The sequence below is a fragment of the Anas platyrhynchos genome, chromosome 10 (genome assembly GCF_047663525.1).
Source record: "Anas platyrhynchos isolate ZD024472 breed Pekin duck chromosome 10, IASCAAS_PekinDuck_T2T, whole genome shotgun sequence".
Lineage (NCBI taxonomy): Eukaryota > Metazoa > Chordata > Aves > Anseriformes > Anatidae > Anas > Anas platyrhynchos.
Window position 1 is genome coordinate 691,786 of NC_092596.1, and position 17,773 is coordinate 709,558.

The following is a 17,773-nucleotide window of genomic DNA, read 5'->3' on the forward strand; positions in this document are numbered from 1 at the left end:
GCAAATAGCCAGTAGGAAAGCTGTCAAGCTAAAAGCAAAGCTGTGAAAAAATTCCAACTCACAGCAACAATTTAGAGCTCAGTGGGTTTTTTCCCTGTCCTGTTGCAGAAAGAAGAGCTGGCTTTTTCAGGGTTTTCTTCAGAGGGAAGGGGGTTTGCTGGACTCTCAATATAGGGGAGAATTAGAAACATATTGGTGGTTTCTGGAAACCCCTCCTGGCTTCCCTTTGAGAAACCGAAGCCCAGACCTTCCAGGTGAATAAGCTGTGATGCGGTAGGTTGTGAGCCTCTGTTGTTGTTGCAGGTAACGGACGATCTCCACTGCCTGCCATGCTTCCAGAGGATGCTGTGCCTCAGCCCAGCTGTGCAGCGGGAGGAGAAGCTGTTGATGGTGCCACTGGCACCACAGCAGGACCAAAAACTCCACCTGAAGAAACATATGCTCCCAGCAAGATACCGGTTAAGAGGAAATCAAGCAGAACTTTCCCCAGGTCAGAGCAGTTCGTGAATCACCTGGGGCCAGCAGAGAACAGCGTGGCAAAGAGAGAGCTGATGGAAAGCCCCAAATCACTGACTGCAGAGGGGGAAAGCAGCCAGTCTGTGAAGCACGGCGTGAACTATACAATCTCGTCAATGAGTAATAAAGAGGAGGATATTGGCCTCGATCGGGAACACTTCAAGAACTTGAAGAACTTCTGGGAGAAGGGAGCAGACTCTGTGATGGTGGGAAGCATGCCGGAGGACTCGAGCTCGGGGGAGGCAGACGGAAAGCAGTTCAAGCTGTGCCGCTCGCTCTCCGTGCAGTCAGCTCAAGGCCAGAATGGTGAAGAAAAACCCGGAGTCTTCACCAAAACAAGAGCCCCTCACAAAAGGACAATAACTTTGTCTTCCAGCGAGGAAGAGCCAAGCTACGTAGCCCCTTCAAGGAAAGGCTCAGTTGCCTTCATTCCCAGATCCACGTACGCCAAGAGCAAAGGAGGCCCGGTTACAAGAAACAGCTCACTGGGCGAAAGCAACGGGAAGCCGCCGGTGCCAGAGGAAGAGAAGATGGCACAACACAGCTCCAAGAAATCCAGATTGCCTGTGCGAGCGCCTTCCATCAAAATTGAGTCGCCTACCAAAGAAGTGCCTGGCAGCACATCTGAGCCAGAGATGTCTGCAGACAAGTTCATCGTGGCAGAAAAACGCAAGTATGCGAACTGCCTGGCGAGCAGGGTGCAGATACTCATTGACCCTGTGCTTACAGATGATGAGAAAGAGCAAAGAGCTGACATGGGTACTCATGACAGCATGGAAATAAATGGAGAGCCAGCTGAGGAAAAAGCACGTGAGTCTTCAGACAAGCCAACAGGCAGAGCACCAGGCGGAGGGACAGAAGTTGTTCAGGGAACGGACTCAGCTGTTTACTCAGGTACCAAGGGTGTAACTGCACTCTGGGAAATCCTGACAGGGAGTCATCCCTACACCTGTTTTCTTCTGTGTTTTGCACATTTTATTCTCTTCTACATTTATCCTATATTAAAATCTGTGAGTTAGCATGTGAAGAATGTGGTTAGCAAACAGCTCTGAAAACCACCATTCTGTGTACTGCAGTGAAGTGTAAAAGTGGGCAGTGTGATACTCCCTTTCCTTCTCCCTACTGCCAGCCCTCATACCTTCCCTGCAAGCACCTCAACTCAGGACAGCTCTTCATTTCTTAAGCCCTACCTACAGCAGGTCACAGGAAGTTATTTTACTAATTGGGAAGATTGTAAACATGGTTACTTGCCACGTAAATCCGCTACCACTTTCTTCAAGAGTGAGTCTGGAGGAATTCCCTGTGATGGTAAAGATAAGTCTGACACAAACAGCAGAAATAAAACATGAAACAAAGTTTAATAAATACCTTGGCCATTATCCTACTTTGATATAGCTGCTGGCCATTAGTTTTTAAAGGACAGTTTGGGCCTTTTGGGAATCCACAGCTGAGTTTGCATCTTAAACTGCAGAGTGGACTGAACAAGGAGCCTGATCTTTTGGGGTTCTCCATCACAGTGGTGTCAATAATACCAGCACTTTATCAGCCTCTTCCTCCGGGTTTGATAGGCTCTTGTAGTGACTGCTATTATGGGCAAAAGTTCATGTTAATTGCAGTTCATTTTAAACCTGGGCTCTGCTTGCCTACATCTCTGCTCCCTGCCAAGCAAAAACTTACCTATGAAGAGAGATCTCCCTGTCTCCTTTTTCCAGCTTTTCAGTCCTCGTGTACCAGGGTAACATCTATTTGAGAGGATTTTTCATGGACTCATCTAATTTTGATCTGTAACTGTGGCATTTCCCTCCTTTTTTTTAACATGTCCATGAAAATCCTCAGTTGCACTTCATCTAAACACAAACGTTTCATTTCTATACCAGGTCATTGTTGTATTTCTCTTTTTTTTTTTTTTTTGTTATTATTTCATTAATTTCAGGTTGATATTAGCAGATGGCTGTATTCCACTGGAAGCTCTTCACAAGTGCTGGTCTCTTTTGGGGACTGGGTGAAGAGTTTTTTTCAAGGAGAGATGTGATGATGTGAGGGTAGCCCTGTGTAATGTAACTGCAGCGTGCTATAAGCAGAGCTAACAAGCCAGGAGAGAAACACACATGCATGCTTGTTGACACACTGCCCATTTGTGTTTATTTATTTACTGTGTTGATTTGGCTTTTCATATATTCCAGAGGAAGATGGAGATCGTTCTCCTGCTGCTCAGGCATTGGCCCGAGCAAATAACATCAATCTTGCAAAAAGCATGGTGAACATTTACACAACCACAGAGAGTGAGTAACATCTTTCTGCTTTTTGGTTTATGTTCCCTGAAGGCAATATATTATGCCTGAGTTCTGCATCCCTGGTGCTTCTGTGCTTGTACTAGGCAAGAAAGATGACATATGGTTTCATCATCAAATTAGAGAGCTTATAGTGCCTAAAATTAAATTCAGAGCCAGGAAATTGCAGTTAGATTGATGGTATGTTACTCAGTGTGTTCAGCAAAAAATTGTGAGGGCTTTAACGAGTTGGCAAGAGGATTGTACCCATCTCTCCTCTTCTCCCACTAAATACTCTGGGACCTGTGTGGCAGCCTGCTCAGCGGATTGATCAGCCTCTCCCCTTGCCCAGAGCAGACCTAATTTGCTGGCCTGATCTCCTCGGCTGCTGGCTGGGACACACTTAATGGTGCCAGTTAGCCCATGGCCAAGAAACCTGGCTGTGCCACCAAGTGGCCCAAGAAAGCAGCAGCCAAGGGAGAGGGCTTGAAGGAAGGCAGCAGCAGCCTCGGTGGCCAAGAAAAGTAGTAGAAATCTACGGAAGATGAAAACTGGCAGGCCCAAGAGGGAAGCTAAGGGCTTGCTTAAAAGCAAAGTGGTAAGGCCAAGGCTTCCAGGACTAAGGTGGAAAGGTTGGGAAAGCAATGCCCAGGGAAAAGGAAAACAGCTTAGAGGAAACAATAGAGCCTGTTTAAGGGAACGTGACCCCTGGTTATGGGATGGAGAGTCCCCTGCAGGCTGCCAAAAGCAGCCTGTGGATGGGGCGTGCTGCACTGCCCTGCCTGTGTGTGGCTGAACCACACCATCCTGGAGCCTGGTGCCGAGTGTGTGCCCCGTCAGATGGTGCAGCAACGTCTGGCACACAGCACGGTGGCTCAGAGCTTCCAGTCCTGCTGTGCTGCTGTTTGGTGACGTGATCTTCATGCAGGGAACCAAGATTTTAGACTTCTCCCATCACAGCTTGTGTAGAGTCACAAACCTCATCCTAGGAAACCCTCTTCTATGGAGTTGCTCCTACTTGTTCCCAGTATAACCAGTAGCCTGTAGAGAGGGCAAAATGTAACACTTTACTCTTGGTTGGAAATAACAGTAAATGCCTTTGCTATCAGAGCAGCTTTTGGGCATTTTAAGCATTGAGTGATGTCTCATCCTGGCTAATATAGCAAGTGTCACCTTGTACTGTCACCTAAAAACAAGCCAGTTGTTTTGGGATGAAATTAGTCATCAAGGAAGTTATTGAGAAAAGATAAAGATAGAACAAAAAGGTTTATATTGTTTACAAGATGCTATGAGATGGAAATATGAGTGTCTTTACATTATTTATTTATTTATTTATTTATTTTTGACAGGGATGCTTGCATTTACTCTAACCGAAATCTATGCAGCTAGATAATCTGGTAGTTGCACATCTCTAAACTAATGAATGAATTGAATTATCCACTAGGGGGAGTTTGCATACTCCCACATCAAATGAAAACGCTGAAAATAGCTTTAGAGCGTTAGCTAGCAGCAGTCTGTGCCTTGTGGAGGGCTCACCTTCAATGGCCAGCAACAGAGATGGGGCAAGTGCCTCCCACTAGCTTTTCCTTCCTCCTTGTGTCCTCTAACAAAAAGGTGACTTTCTTGTATTTTGCTGACTCTGACAACTCATCCTGATGTCGTTTTTCTGTTTGTACTTACAGCATACAATAAACCTCATCTGATACCTCATCAGTTTCTTGAACCTGAAAGAGTCAAAGAGCTGAGCAGATCTTCTCCTCTCCTGTTGTCTGAGGTAGGATAGATACCAGAAATGGCTGGAATGATGTTCACAGCATCCCTCAAATGGCAGTCAGGTTCATGAGAATCTTTTTCCAGGACACTGACAGTACTTGTTTTTGACCCTTCAATCCTGTAGGAGTTTTAATGTTTCCCTCTGCCTCAAACCATGCTATTACCTGCTCTTCGTAAGAGCCAGGGTGGTTGCATGCAGCTCTGCTTGGAGGCAGTTAATGATGACGTTTGCTGCCGGTCGGAGGCAATGCCTCTGGGGAGATTCCCTGCATTCTCCTCTGCTCTCCTAACCTGCTTGCTGCTTAATGGGACTCTGCTGAGCTATTGGTTTTTCTCTCTAGTGTTGCAAAGTGCTCATACGGCACAGCTTAAAGATGCTTATTATTTTCTGAGCAGACAGAATCAGACACGGCTTCAGAAATCAGCTTCCAATTTAGCAAGCACAAAAAGACGCCTAGCATTGGCAGCCACTCCTCTGACATGGCATCTGTCTCCTCGGTAGGTATTTAACGCGTACGTCTCTCTAGAAAGGGTTTCTCCGTTGGATAGTGATGCTGCATTTAGGCTGATACCGATGATGTGGCCTCCGGAGTATCGTGCTGCTTTCTGCATGGTACTTTATTAAAATAACAGTGATGTTTAATTACTTACTTGCATTAAAGAAGTGTCTTCAGGTACCATCTCAAATTAAGGAGCCACTGAGTCATTCTTAGACAAATTCAGAGGAAACAATAGCCCCTGCTCCAAAGCGTAGATGCTCTGAAGCCTGGCAGCATGTGGGAGAGAGGGGTGGTCTGTCTCTAGGTGGGGAAACGAGGCACACAGCTCGTGAGTGACTTGTTTGTGGTCCACCTCTCAGAAAGCTGAGACTGCAGACTGGTGACCTCTGCAAGCTCCTCCTTCACTTTATTAGCAAATTAAAGGGAACTCAGAACTGAACAGCATCAGTATGATTTAGAGGTTTGCTTTCTAAGGAGAGTTGACAAGAGCTGAGCGTGTTTAGTTAGGCATTTTAAAAGGATTCCTTAGACACAGTATTTTTGGGGAGCTGCTTAAAAGTGCTTTAATTCGCTGTACTACTGTTATAGGCATCTCCAAATTGTATATGTGAGATTTAAAGAATATATGTGAAACAAAGCATGTAGGAAGAGGTCGTGACTGTAGACAAATATGTTAAAAAAACAAAGCAAAACTGAACTTTGGGGTGCTTGAGTCTTTCTCATAGCCTGTGAAGTCTGGGAGCTATAAATGAGCCTTTTGTGTCCAAGTCATGTAGGTGTTCTTGAAGATCTCATTTAGGATTCTCTTGGATTTGATATCCTGATGGGATGATAAATGTAGCTCCAAGGACTGAGGGGAGACGTTTAGCAGATTCTTGTAGGTTACCATAGAAAGAAATTGAGAAACAAAAGAAGTATGAGTGACAGAGAAGAATTGGGTTAATTACTAGGAAAGTTTTTTGATACATGCTCAGCATTGTACCACAGAGGAGTGCCAAGAGGGTTAATTATTTGCTGGGTAAAATGCATTAGCTTTTATGTTATACCATCAGTAATCATGAGTGATTGGCCCAATAGAAAATTCTCATCTTTCTGGGGCTGTATTTTATTTCTGTTTCATCACTTTCTACCAGTGAAGGACTTAAAGCCTGGGAAAACAGAAAGTGAAGGCCAGTTGGCAAATGCAGTTTGTTTTGGGAAAGCAAGAGACTCTTTGGTGCCTCGTTCCTGTTATACCTGCAGAAACTTCATTTTCCTGTGCATTTGTGGCAAGTAGATTCCCACAAACTGCCTCTGCTGGGACAGTGGCTTTTCAGGACAGGGGTTATTTCTGTTTCTGTTTTGCACAGCTCTCTGCACTTTGTGAGCAAGCAACAAGATAGTATTATTTTGTCCTATATTTCTAGTCTGATATGGTTCTTAGTAGCCTATTTTTAAAATTGAATGACAATTAGGTGACTGTATCTATCAGAAATAATAAGTTTATATAAAAAGATAGTTCAAGTTCTCTCGGTATATTTGTTTCTTAGTGATGAGACCGGGTCAGGAAAGCAGCTGTTTGTGGGGTTAGTGTAGGGAAAGGGAAGTTACATGTGTTCTCTCACAAGTTATACATGTATTTGGCTCTGTTTCCCAAGGCTTTGGGATTTAGAGGTGGAAATCTTCTGTGTTCAGTGGGCATTTGGGAGAACAGTGCTTCTTAGTGCTGGTCAAGGATAGCACATCCTTGTGAGACCTTTATTCAGATCCCCAAACCCTTGGGCGAGCACAGCTGCAGACATGTCAAGGACTCAGTCCTACTGAAGGGCAGAGATAACAGATTATTTCTCTGGCAGTGCATATCTTTGTGCAGAACTAAGTCTGAACAGTGCCTATTTCAGCGGCACTGACCTTGTTCTCCACCTGGCAGGTGAGTGGCAGTGTGCTCAGTGTGTACAGTGGCGATTTTGGGAGTGTGGATGCCCAAGGTACTGTGGAGTTTGCACTAGATTATGACGAGAAGAACCGGGAGTTCCAGGTTCATGTGTCCCAGTGCAAGGACCTGGCTGTCGTGGATGAGAAGAAAGGCAGATCCGACCCGTGAGTGATGCTTCCCGCTGGTGTTTCATGGCTTTTCTGATGCTGAATTTTGTGTTCTAGAGAATTTTCTTTTTTTCTTATGAATTTTATTTTTAAATGCCATAATTTCTTCCTTCCTCTAGAATTCTGTTGTGTGTTTACTGCTGGGTCTTTCCTAGCTGATGGTTCTGGAGCCATTGGCATCAGTAAATATGTTGTCATTGACTTAGTTTTGAATAGGATTGAGAAGGCTTTGGTCACTACAGGGACAATTCCTGTTATTACTGAAATATGTTCTACATGTTTCCATGTGAACCTTGGTCTCTCCATGGTGAATACACATTGGTAATAACCAGTGATGTAGACACGTGTTTATATGGGAAGAAAGTCTGAAAAGAAGTGACATTAGAGGACACACTGGTAATTGAACAAAGGCTAGTGAACTCTGTTTAATAGATGACAAAAAAAAACAAAAAACAAAACAAAAAAAAAACCTTGTATTTGAACCTTGAAATAGAGAGATTTGTAATCAGGCTTCTTGAGACATTCTACCTCTTCTCTCTAATTTCACCCTGATGCTGAGCACACAGAAATGCTGTAGTTGTGGGCATTTCAGAAAATGGATATACAGCCTTGCTGGCTTCCCATGCTGCCTAGAGAGCTGCTTGTTCTGAATGTTGGTGGCATCCACCCATCCCCAGTGCAATTTATAACTTCAAGTGCAAGCCAAGTTAATATCCTAGCAGGTCTCTTAATTAGTTTTGCCTCCAAAGAGTCAACTCCAGGTCATTTTTTTTCCCATAAATCCCATGTCACCACCCAGAAGTCTTGACTGCTTATTAGAGCATAGCAATACTGAACAGTATCCAGATGATTTTTTATTTTTTTTTCCTTTTCCAGGTATGTTAAAACTTACCTGCTTCCAGACAAAGCTAGAATGGGTAAGAGGAAAACCTCAGTGAAGAAAAGGACAGTGAATCCCATTTACAATGAGGTGTTACGGGTAAGAACACCTATCTGCTCTGAAAACCCGTGCGGTACCAGGGCAGGTCTGGAATGAGCCTGCCTTCTTTGCTGGGCTCCTTCATCTGCCTCTTGCTGCACTGCTCTCCCCTTGGGTTGTGAGAGAAACTGGAGAAAGAAGTTGAGCGACCTGACTTCTCTTTCTTCCTCTAGTACAAAATAGAGAAAATGGTATTGCTTATCCAAAAATTAAACCTCTCTGTTTGGCACAATGACCCACTGGGACGTAACAGTTTCCTGGGAGAGATTGAAATAGACTTGGCCAGCTGGGACTGGAGCAACAGGAAACTCAACTGGTACCCGCTGAAGCCCCGGGTAAGTGCAGCTCAGCTCCAATCCTGCTTCCCAACCCAACCCTGAAGCCTGAAGTGGCAGAAGTCCTTCCTGGCAACCTTGCTCTGAATCCTCAGGCTTTTGGTTCTGAAGGACTGAGTATGAGAGCAAAACCACAAAGTAAGGAGCTGTCCCAGCCATACAAAAGCAGAGTTTGTCCATTTGTGCCCCTGCATTAAACTCAAAAGCTGTTTGCCCTGCTGTTAACAGAAGCCCTTTCTTAGTCAGTCATAACTCTTTCTGTTTCAGAGCCTTTCTGCTGTTAATGGTGTGGATCATCGAGGAGTGATGAATTTGTCTATTAAGTACGTCCCTCCAGGAAGTCTAGGTAAAATTCATTTCATACATTAAGAAGCATTGCCTGCATGTTGGCGTGCAGCTCGCAATGCCTCATCTGTATACGGGCTTGTTAAAGAGTAATGTCATTTGAGCAAGATCTTAGAGATGAGGGGCAACCACCAGTGCTTAGTAGTGCCACCTGCAGACTACATCTGCTTTTCACACCTGGATTTAGGAGGAAACAGGGCAAATGGAGGGAGGGTTCAACAAACTTAAACTCACCAGCTGTTATGGACACTGCAAGCACTGTCGGGTGCTGTGATGCTGTAGCAGCAACACACAGCCCCTCTTACTGTGGGGCAGGTAGGAGGTCGGGTTTGCCCAGCAGAGCCTTTTCCTTTCCTGCTTCAAAGCAGCACGGGCAGGTTATGTCAGTGACTGGCAGTCCTCTGCAGCTGCACAGCTGCAAGTAATGCTGCGGCACCCAAGCAGAGGAATGCAGAGCTCCTGGGGACTGAGTCTGCAGAGAAGTCACATCACTGCTCCCTCAGGTTGAGGGAGCAGGATGCCTGTTTTCTTGCTAGCTATTGCAGGAACTGACCCCAGAGTTTTTCTGTTGTTCTAAATGGCAGGTCCCAAGAATCCTCCATCTGGTGAAGTTCACATTTGGGTCAAAGATGTCAAGGACCTGCTGCAGTTGCGTCCTTCTGGAGTTGACTCTTTTGTGAAATGGTAAGTGCCTGAGCACGGTCTTGACTTAGATGATGGGTCTGTGCCTCCATGGAGCAGTATGTTTTCTTCTCTTTTCTCAGGCTCACTCACCTGTGTTTCCATACTGTAAAGCTGTGTAGGAGAGAATTGCTCTTGTTACTCTCCTGTGGCTATATTAGAAAAAAATTTGCTGTGGTAAAGCTCTGTCTGTGACTCCCTCAGCCTCAATAATGCCTGAGTGAAAGGAAGATGGTGGACCCTGTACCTTGCTTTGGTGTTTTCATATGAAGTTGTGAATTTTGAAGTGATAAGGACTTGCACACAAAGTTTGCCAATGTGTTAGGGACTTGCCAGAACTGACATACGTGCAGTTGGATCCTGCTTTGATCTTGTCCAGAATTCAGTGTGTGCATGTGTTCTGCAGCCTGCGACATCAGTACTGCCTGTTATATGGCAGGAGGTGCTACAAATACTTCAAAAAGTTAAAAATAACTCAGATTTTAAGATTTTCTGGCTCTTTGAAGTCCTCACTATATTTTTGTATGTTTTAAGAAAGTATTCCTGCAAAAATGTTTGTTGCTCAGGAAGCTTAACAGTCTGTTTTGAAATGATCTTTTGGGCATTTGTTTGATGAATAATTATGAAAACAGAAATATGTGAAAATAGTGTCCATTTTTAAAAAGTAAAGTGTTACTTTGAAAAAAAATGCCTAAAGCAGGAAATTTTAAATAAGTACCCTTCCTTCCTAAAAATGTTTGCTTTAAAATTGATTTTCTTGGGGGAAAAAATAGCCCAGGGATTATCAGAGAATCATAGAATGGTTTGGGTTGGAAGGGACCTTAAAGCTCATCTGATTCCAACCCCTCTGCAATGGGCAGGGACACTTTCCTCTAGACCAGGTTGCTCAAAGCTCCATGCAACCTGGCCTTAAACACCTCCAGGGATGGGACATCCACAACTTCTCTGGACAACCTGTTCCAGCGCCTCACCACCCTCAAAGCACATTATAAACATTTCTCATTAAATCTATAGAGATTTCTTACTTTGAAATCCAGTTCCTCCTTTCTCCAGGCATGAGCCTTGTTTAGACCTGGAAGTCTGTAGGAACAACTCAAACCTCATGTGATACTCCATACTACATGCTGTCCTTTTTCTTCTCTCAAAGCTATGTGCTTCCAGACACGAGTAAGAAGAGTTACCAGAAGACCCGAGTCATAAAAAGAGACACAAACCCTATTTTCAATCACACTATTGTGTATGATGGCTTTCATACAGAGGATCTAAAGGATGCGTGTGTTGAGCTGACTGTGTGGGATCATGAAAAACTAACCAACCATTTCCTTGGAGGAATCAGGCTGGGCCTTGGGACAGGTAAGTGATTTCAGTTACATTAAATGAATACTTTTACTCTATTGCTGAGCCACGAGGTATAATGGGAAGTTGCAGGAAAATTCCTGTTGGTGAGAAACCAGGTATAGGGAATCTCAGTAATTGTTTTGGGTCTTGGTACTTGCACTGTGTCGGGGTTGTAGGGGGCCCTGGTACTGTGATAGCAACCCTCTTTGCTCGCATTTTCTCCCAACATCAGCTCTGAGGTTCAGCAAAACTCAAGAATCGGCTTGAGTCCAGCAGAATCCAGACTGCATTACAAATCAACATTACATTGCTGTTCCTTCCAGTGAAGAGCGCTCAGAGCTGAAGACAAGGAAATTAAATGCCATGTGAGACAGCACCACCTGGTGACTCCATCATCACCTCCTCCCTTGAAATGCTTTAATAAGAGCAGCAACTAATATTTGAAAAACAGGGCTAGATGCACTAGTTGTTCTGGTCTCAGTCATTACTGAGAGAACACCAGCATTGATTAAACCACAAATTGAAAGAAATTGAGTTGTCCGGGAGTAGACTGAGGTGTTGTTTATTTTTTTGTTTGTTTGTTTGTTTGGTTGGTTGGTTGGTTGGTTGGTTGGTTGGTTTGTTTTCTTCTTTTGATTTTACTAATTTAGATGATGAAGTGCTGAAAGAAAACAGTGGAGGTGCCATTTGCTATACTGGAAGACAGTTGCTGTCTCTGGGAGTTTATGGCATGAGTTTCCAGTTGAAAGAAGGACTTAAACCTGTGGTTAGCTGGAAGTGTTTTACTTCATTGGGGTTACTCACCCTTGAAGATAGGAAAATTCCAATATTTTTAAGCCTAAGCTGGAAAAAATGGATGGGACTATCTCCCATAATCAAGTCAATCATGGAGGTTTTGTCCCTCTCTAACCATCCTCTTCCAGCTTTCAGTGTACCCCCATACCTAGGCTTTGATGGATAGCAAGTTCATCTTTGTATTTTGGCAAGTGGGAGATCTAAGGGTTTTTAAACAATGTATACTTACTGCGAAGCAAGAGGAGTCTCTGAGAGATGAAAGACAAACAGAAGCTGTCAGAGCTTTGTAATAAAGAGTCACTGTCCCTTGAGGGTATCAGGAAGAGGCTTATTGTAGCTGGAAGGTCTGCCTTGCAGGTACACTTGTTTATTGGATTTGCTTATGTGTTCTCTGTTTTCACTCTCTAGCATGTCACCAGAAGGGTTGTGAATTATCTGGTGGGAAGTGGCAACAAAAATAAGTTCATAAACAAGATGTAAAAACACCAATCCTAAGATTAGCTGTGATCCAAATTTAGACCTTTATCTAATTGGCAAGCAGTTGGCATGTGAAATTTGGTTGAATAAATTAACTTGGAATTAATGTACACACTTTTACAGTATCGTATGTTTTATTCCAATAAAAACAAAGTGTAGAGCAAGAGAATTTTGAAAAGTATCTCCCCCCCCCCCCCCCCCCCATCCATAGCAAGATCGAGGGGAAGACCAAACCTTGTAGAACTTCTTTACCATTCTGAAAGGCGCAATAAAGGGCTTGAGCCCAATATTATTTTCCTTGGAAGGTTATATTTAGGGTTCTTGTGTTTTGGGGCTTTTACAGTGACTGTATTCTGAACTCTGGTGTAAAATGGAGATCATTAGCAGAACAGAAGGTGCTTTCAGTGGAACTTGGTGAGAGGAAGTCAGCATCTTTTAGGTTAAGACTCTACCTGCAGCAGTTACATCCCATTGAGTATTTTTTGCATGGAGTAGAACTTCCTCAGGCAGCTCCCGACGCTGTTGTCTCCTCATTTTTCTTCAGGTTTGAGCTATGGCATCTCCGTGGACTGGATGGACTCCACGCAAGAGGAGGTGGCCTTTTGGCAGGAGATGATGTCTGCTACCAATGAATGGATTGAGGGGTTGCTGCCACTGCGTTCACTGGCAGGGAGGAAAAAACTTAAATAACCTACTGTATGTTCTAGAGAAAGGCTGAACATGTTTGTTAGAATTAGGAAACCTCCTGTCCTGAGGTGGATCGAGACTGTGGGGCCGGCAGGTGTCACTTCAATGAGGCAATTGATGGACAGCACTTTGGAAACGTTAAACATAAAGTACTAATTCCCTGACAGAGGAGCTGGAAGGTGCCTAACTGACACTATAGTTGATTTTGACCAAGAAGAAACTTTGTTTGCCTTTTTGCTTAATCATTTATATTCAGTGTATTTGAATTCCATTAAGCTCTGGGAACATTGTCAGGGAAGAGGAGGTATAGATATTTTATTTTTTTACTGTTCCTTGTGCTGTTGGTGTTTTTTTTTTTTTTTTGTTTTGTTTTGTTTTGTTTTTTTGTTTTGTTTGTTTTTTTTTTTTTTTGTTTTTTTTTGTTTGTTTTTTTTTCCTGTGCAGAGATGTAGTTTTACTAAAGCAGCAGCGTGGAATTACTCATATTTCCCTGCAAGTGGTACACTTTGTACTTGATGTAGAATTGCTCCAAGTCACCAGCCAGCAGTCCGAGAATGAGAGCTTTGCGTTTGTTGCTGGTGATAACATGTCTGTAACGTGAGGGAAATTGAGATCCAAGGTGAATCCAAAGAAAGAGAGGACTATTTGAAGCAGAAAATGAAGCAGCCTGAGGAGGATAACGATGAGGAATTCAATGCATAAAATCTTTTCTGCTTTAAAATGAAAGAGAGAAGAGATGATCCTGCGGCTAGTGGGATTTTGCAACCAGGAGCTGCTTTCCTACCTGTCCCACAGGCTTCCTCAGTGACCTCAGGCAAGTTACTCAAGACAATTCCAGTGCAATATAAACTGAAGTGCTCACCCAAATGTAAAATATTGTTACATTGCTAATGGACCTAATAGCATCTTTGAAATGCCTTGTGTGCAACACATTTCAGTATGAAATAATGATGTAGAAAACAGTCTTGTGTTAGCCTGGCGCAGTGGGTCAGGAAGGAAAGGTCAGAACCACTGTGAAATTCAGGAGGTCTTGGCAACTGCTGGGAGAGAGGCAAACAGGCAGTGAATGAAGACAAAGGGTAGCTGCAGAGCTGAGGCCTGGGGTGAACTCCTGCCTCTGCATATCTTGCTGCCCTTCTCATCTACCTTTCACCTGATGCCTCAGCCTCTTGTTCAGAGCTGGAGTCACCTCCCTGCCAATAGCTTGCAAGAACTTTGCGTCTGGCGCACTAGCAGCAGCCAAGGGGCATTACGAATGCATTTTGAAATGCAGCTGTGTAATTTTTACTTTGGATGTACATATTGCAATTAAATTGAATGGTTTTCTTTAGTCATCAGCTGGTCTCCTTGTACCTATCTTTAGCGTGGTCTGAGTAATGAAGTCGCAAGCAAAAGAGGTGTTATATTTTGTCATGTCAAAAAGAACCCAAGGACAAGTGAAATGTTGTGCAGAAATATTTTTTTGTAGCTATCTCGTCTTAGATTCTGGTTCTGTGAATATTTTGATATTCATCTTTAATGTATTGCTTTTATTTTTAAACTCAAACAGGATTCATTTTCAGCTTCACAAAGATGGTTCTAAATAAATGGAAGAGAATATGTATGGTTGAAGTGACAAGATTTTTTCATGAAATGAAGACATTTGGGAGATAACCAGCAGCTTTAGTGGAAAAAAAATATGGTTATGCAATTGGAAAAATATAAAACTTGAAAATGTACTGGTTATAGTAATGAAAGCACTAACAGGAAGTCTGTACAGCAACAGAATTAATTAATGACTAGCCTAATGAAGGACCTCATACGCATACATAGCATGTCAACCCAAAGATACTTCGTATGGCGCTCCAGCCTGGCATAATTTGTTTACCAAGATTTGGTCATTTATTACCTTTGTGGGATAAAATAGCAATTTGGGGCCATGGGTAAGAGTTTTTAAATGATTAGCTTTACCTGTTTAGGTGCTGAACATGTGAATACTGATGCATAAATATGACTTAATTTCGACGAGGAGGCCTGCTTGTTGGAGTGGTTGGCTTGGTGCAATGGAGTTACCTGCGTGACTGCTGCTCTCACCCCAAACTCTTCCTTGTCCTGCAGCCTGCCTCCCAGGGAGATTTCTGCTGTGGCTGCAGATGTGGTTGGTAATACCAGGGGCTTTGGCTCAGGCAGGTCCAGATCTCTCTCCAGAGGCTCCTCCGACTGCTCATCGTTGCAAAAATGGAGTCATCGTGCCTGCTCCTCCTCCTCCTCACGTGCACTATTAGCACAGGCGGTTGTGACGATGTTGCCAATGCTGCTGTTTACAGAAATGGAGCTGGAAGTGTTTGTTTTGTGTTTCAGAACATTAGCATCTCTTTCACTAGTGTTGCCAATAAAGGGAGAAAAAGGATGTCAGTGGGCCACTTTCATCCCAGAGTAGTTGCTTTTATGAAGTTGGCTCAGAACTCTGTGAACAAACTACTTCTGTATTCAGATTTCATTGAGGGTTTTTGTTAATCTTTCGCTAGCTTGTTTATTTAAATAAAGCCCTGATTAACTTAAGGAGCTTTCTTTGGCATTTAGTGGTTTATCAGAGTAAAAGATTACACTGCCAAACCACATACACATTTGTAACACAGCTGAAGCTGAGGGAGTAAAATTTCCCATGTCATATCTGTTTCACTTACTATGCAGAAAGCACTTTATCAGGAAAAAAAAAAAATAATAAAATTAGGCACTTTTATTGTCAGTGACGTGCAGGAGTGGAGGAGCTTGTGAATATAAGGGTAACAGCCTGTTTGTACGTGGCTTTCTGGCTGTATTTACTAGTTCATTGCAGAATAGGTTCAGCAAAGTTTCGTAAGAAGGCAAGACTCGATGCTTATAGTAAATGTGTTTTAAGACTCATTTCCCTGAACGTGAGCGTGCAGGTACCAGCAGGAAGCTGTGCTGATGCCAACATCTAAGTCGTGGTGCCATGTCCTGCAGTCACCGATCTCTTGCTGGATGCAGAAGTAACCCCAAGGAGTGAGTAGGTTGAAGGGTTGCAGTCTGGTACCCTTAGGCACTATCTGCTGAAAATAAAACAAAAATCTGTGACTACAGTAGAGGTGGGCAACTGCTTTCCATACATGTTCTGCATCTGAGAGTACATGTGCTGCTTTTGAGCTTATGCCTTATCTATACAACTTTTTCTTGGAGATCTTTACAAGCAAGAAAATAAGAGAAGGCAAGATTCTGGGAGTATTTCTGTCTACTCAGGCAAATATAATACGTGGCGTACGTCCATTTGAAACTGTTCATATTACAGGTGTCAGAAACTACCCCAAAACACATGTAGTTCAGAAACTAAAGAAGAGAAAGAAAGAATTGCTGAATCTTGAACAATATTCAGTAAATGAGTGTCTCAGAGGAGATGGAAAATAAGTGGTTGAATTAATTATCCATTACTAAATATTTGCTCAGCTTTATCCTTCACCAAGGCAGGAAAAAATAAATTGTGGTGATTCGAGGAGAAAATGATGCTGGCTAAATGAACCCATGTGATAATATCTATTGAAATATGAAATGCTGTATTTTTGAAAGCTTGTTAACTTAGAAATGTATCAAATAGACCAGTTTATGAAAAAAATGAATAAATAAATACACTGGTTCCTGATAAGAGCGTGCATATTCAGCACCAGGTTGGTTGGTTGGTTTTGTTTGGCTGTTTTGTACTTGCTGTAGCTTTCATAGCTGGATCCTTTTTTTTTTTTTTCACCTGCCTATTTTCCACCCCTCAGGTGTCCTAGTTGTCTGCTGTTATTGTTAAAACAGATGCCCAGGAGGAGATGTCCCTCGGTGTATCCATGAAGATTTTCTCAAGACATTGTGAAACTCACTGTAAAGCACCCTGCAAAAGCGCGTTAGCAGAGATGCCATAAGGTATTTGTTGCTGGAACCGTGCTGCTGTCTCAGCAGTGCTGCTGCTGCACAGGATCTTACTGACGTGTGGGAAGTTCCCAAGATAGAAATCCCTTCCCGTGGGATCTGCCAGGAGGATCACCCACTTCTTTCCAGGGGGTGCACTTTTATGGGAGGCTCTGCCACAAGGAGCAGCTGTCCCAGTGAGGGTCTGGGTGAAGTCTGTGGGGCCACAGGGGGGCTTTGAGTGTGTTTGGTATTGCAGTGCCAGCTCCTGCTCTGCTGTGAGCAGAAGAGGGACGATTTGCGATGAGGTTTTGAGCAAGAGCAGGTGACATGAGGGTGCCCATTCCTACCTTTGGGGTTTTTGCCAGCTTCTCCCACCCTTCTGAATGGGTTGGTCTGGAGGGTGCTGGGCCATCTCAGAATAGTGCAAAACTGAGCATCAGCCTCCAGGAGGGCCATGGAGAACTCACTGTCAATGGCTTTCTTCTGGGGAGCGACAGGCGTGGAGAGCTGGAAATGTCTCCACCAGGAGGCCCGCAGGAGTTCCGCAGCCCTAGACCAACCTCCCTTTTATTTTGCATTAATTTCCCTGTCAATCCACAGAAACTCCTCCTGTCAGATAGTAAAATCTGAATGAAGTCAGGTGAAGACGTTAGCAGGCGCAGCATCATCCTAGCAGGGGTGGAAAAACGCTAGTGGGAGCAGGGGCTGAGCTTGCAAGGTTTGCTGGTCATACCGGGTTTGTGCCCAGAGGACTCCAGCTGGCGGTCCTGCTGGAGATGGGCTGGCAGTTGTGGCGTGCTTAAGCAGGCAGCTACTTGCTTTTTAAAATGCTGTAAAATCATATTAGGCTGGACTTGTCCCTGGGCTGTGGCAATCCAGGCTCCAGTGTGGACCAAAGTTAGCTAAACCAGCCCTGCTTTGATAGATTGCCCTAGGAGGAAAGGAAGGAGGCCTGAAGATGAAGGTAGTTCCCTGCTGCTCAGTTGTCAGATTTTTTGCCAGGGCTGCAGTCAGGATTTAGTGAATTACTTGGTGGCCTTTATTGTACACAATGCAAAATGTGTAACTCCACAAAGCCACAGTCCTACCCCCTGCAGTACCTGA

At 43.7% G+C, this 17,773-nt stretch overlaps 1 protein-coding gene across 6 annotated transcripts in view; it reads left to right on the forward strand.

Annotated features, from left to right (window-relative positions):
* The window catches only part of LOC101800056 (synaptotagmin-like protein 2), a 68,006-nt gene extending 53,627 nt beyond the window's left edge, over window positions 1-14,379 (forward strand). For all 6 annotated transcript variants that reach the window (XM_027465541.3, XM_027465545.3, XM_072042913.1 and 3 more), the window contains 11 exons: window positions 304-1,410; window positions 2,700-2,798; window positions 4,469-4,560; window positions 4,956-5,057; window positions 6,969-7,138; window positions 8,018-8,120; window positions 8,294-8,455; window positions 8,723-8,801; window positions 9,385-9,484; window positions 10,629-10,834; window positions 12,636-14,379. In XM_027465541.3, coding sequence (XP_027321342.2) covers window positions 304-1,410; window positions 2,700-2,798; window positions 4,469-4,560; window positions 4,956-5,057; window positions 6,969-7,138; window positions 8,018-8,120; window positions 8,294-8,455; window positions 8,723-8,801; window positions 9,385-9,484; window positions 10,629-10,834; window positions 12,636-12,781 — 2,366 coding nt within the window. In that variant the 3' untranslated portion in view covers window positions 12,782-14,379. The remainder of the gene's footprint in view (window positions 1-303; window positions 1,411-2,699; window positions 2,799-4,468; window positions 4,561-4,955; window positions 5,058-6,968; window positions 7,139-8,017; window positions 8,121-8,293; window positions 8,456-8,722; window positions 8,802-9,384; window positions 9,485-10,628; window positions 10,835-12,635) is intronic.
* The last annotated feature ends 3,394 nt before the right edge of the window (window positions 14,380-17,773 follow it).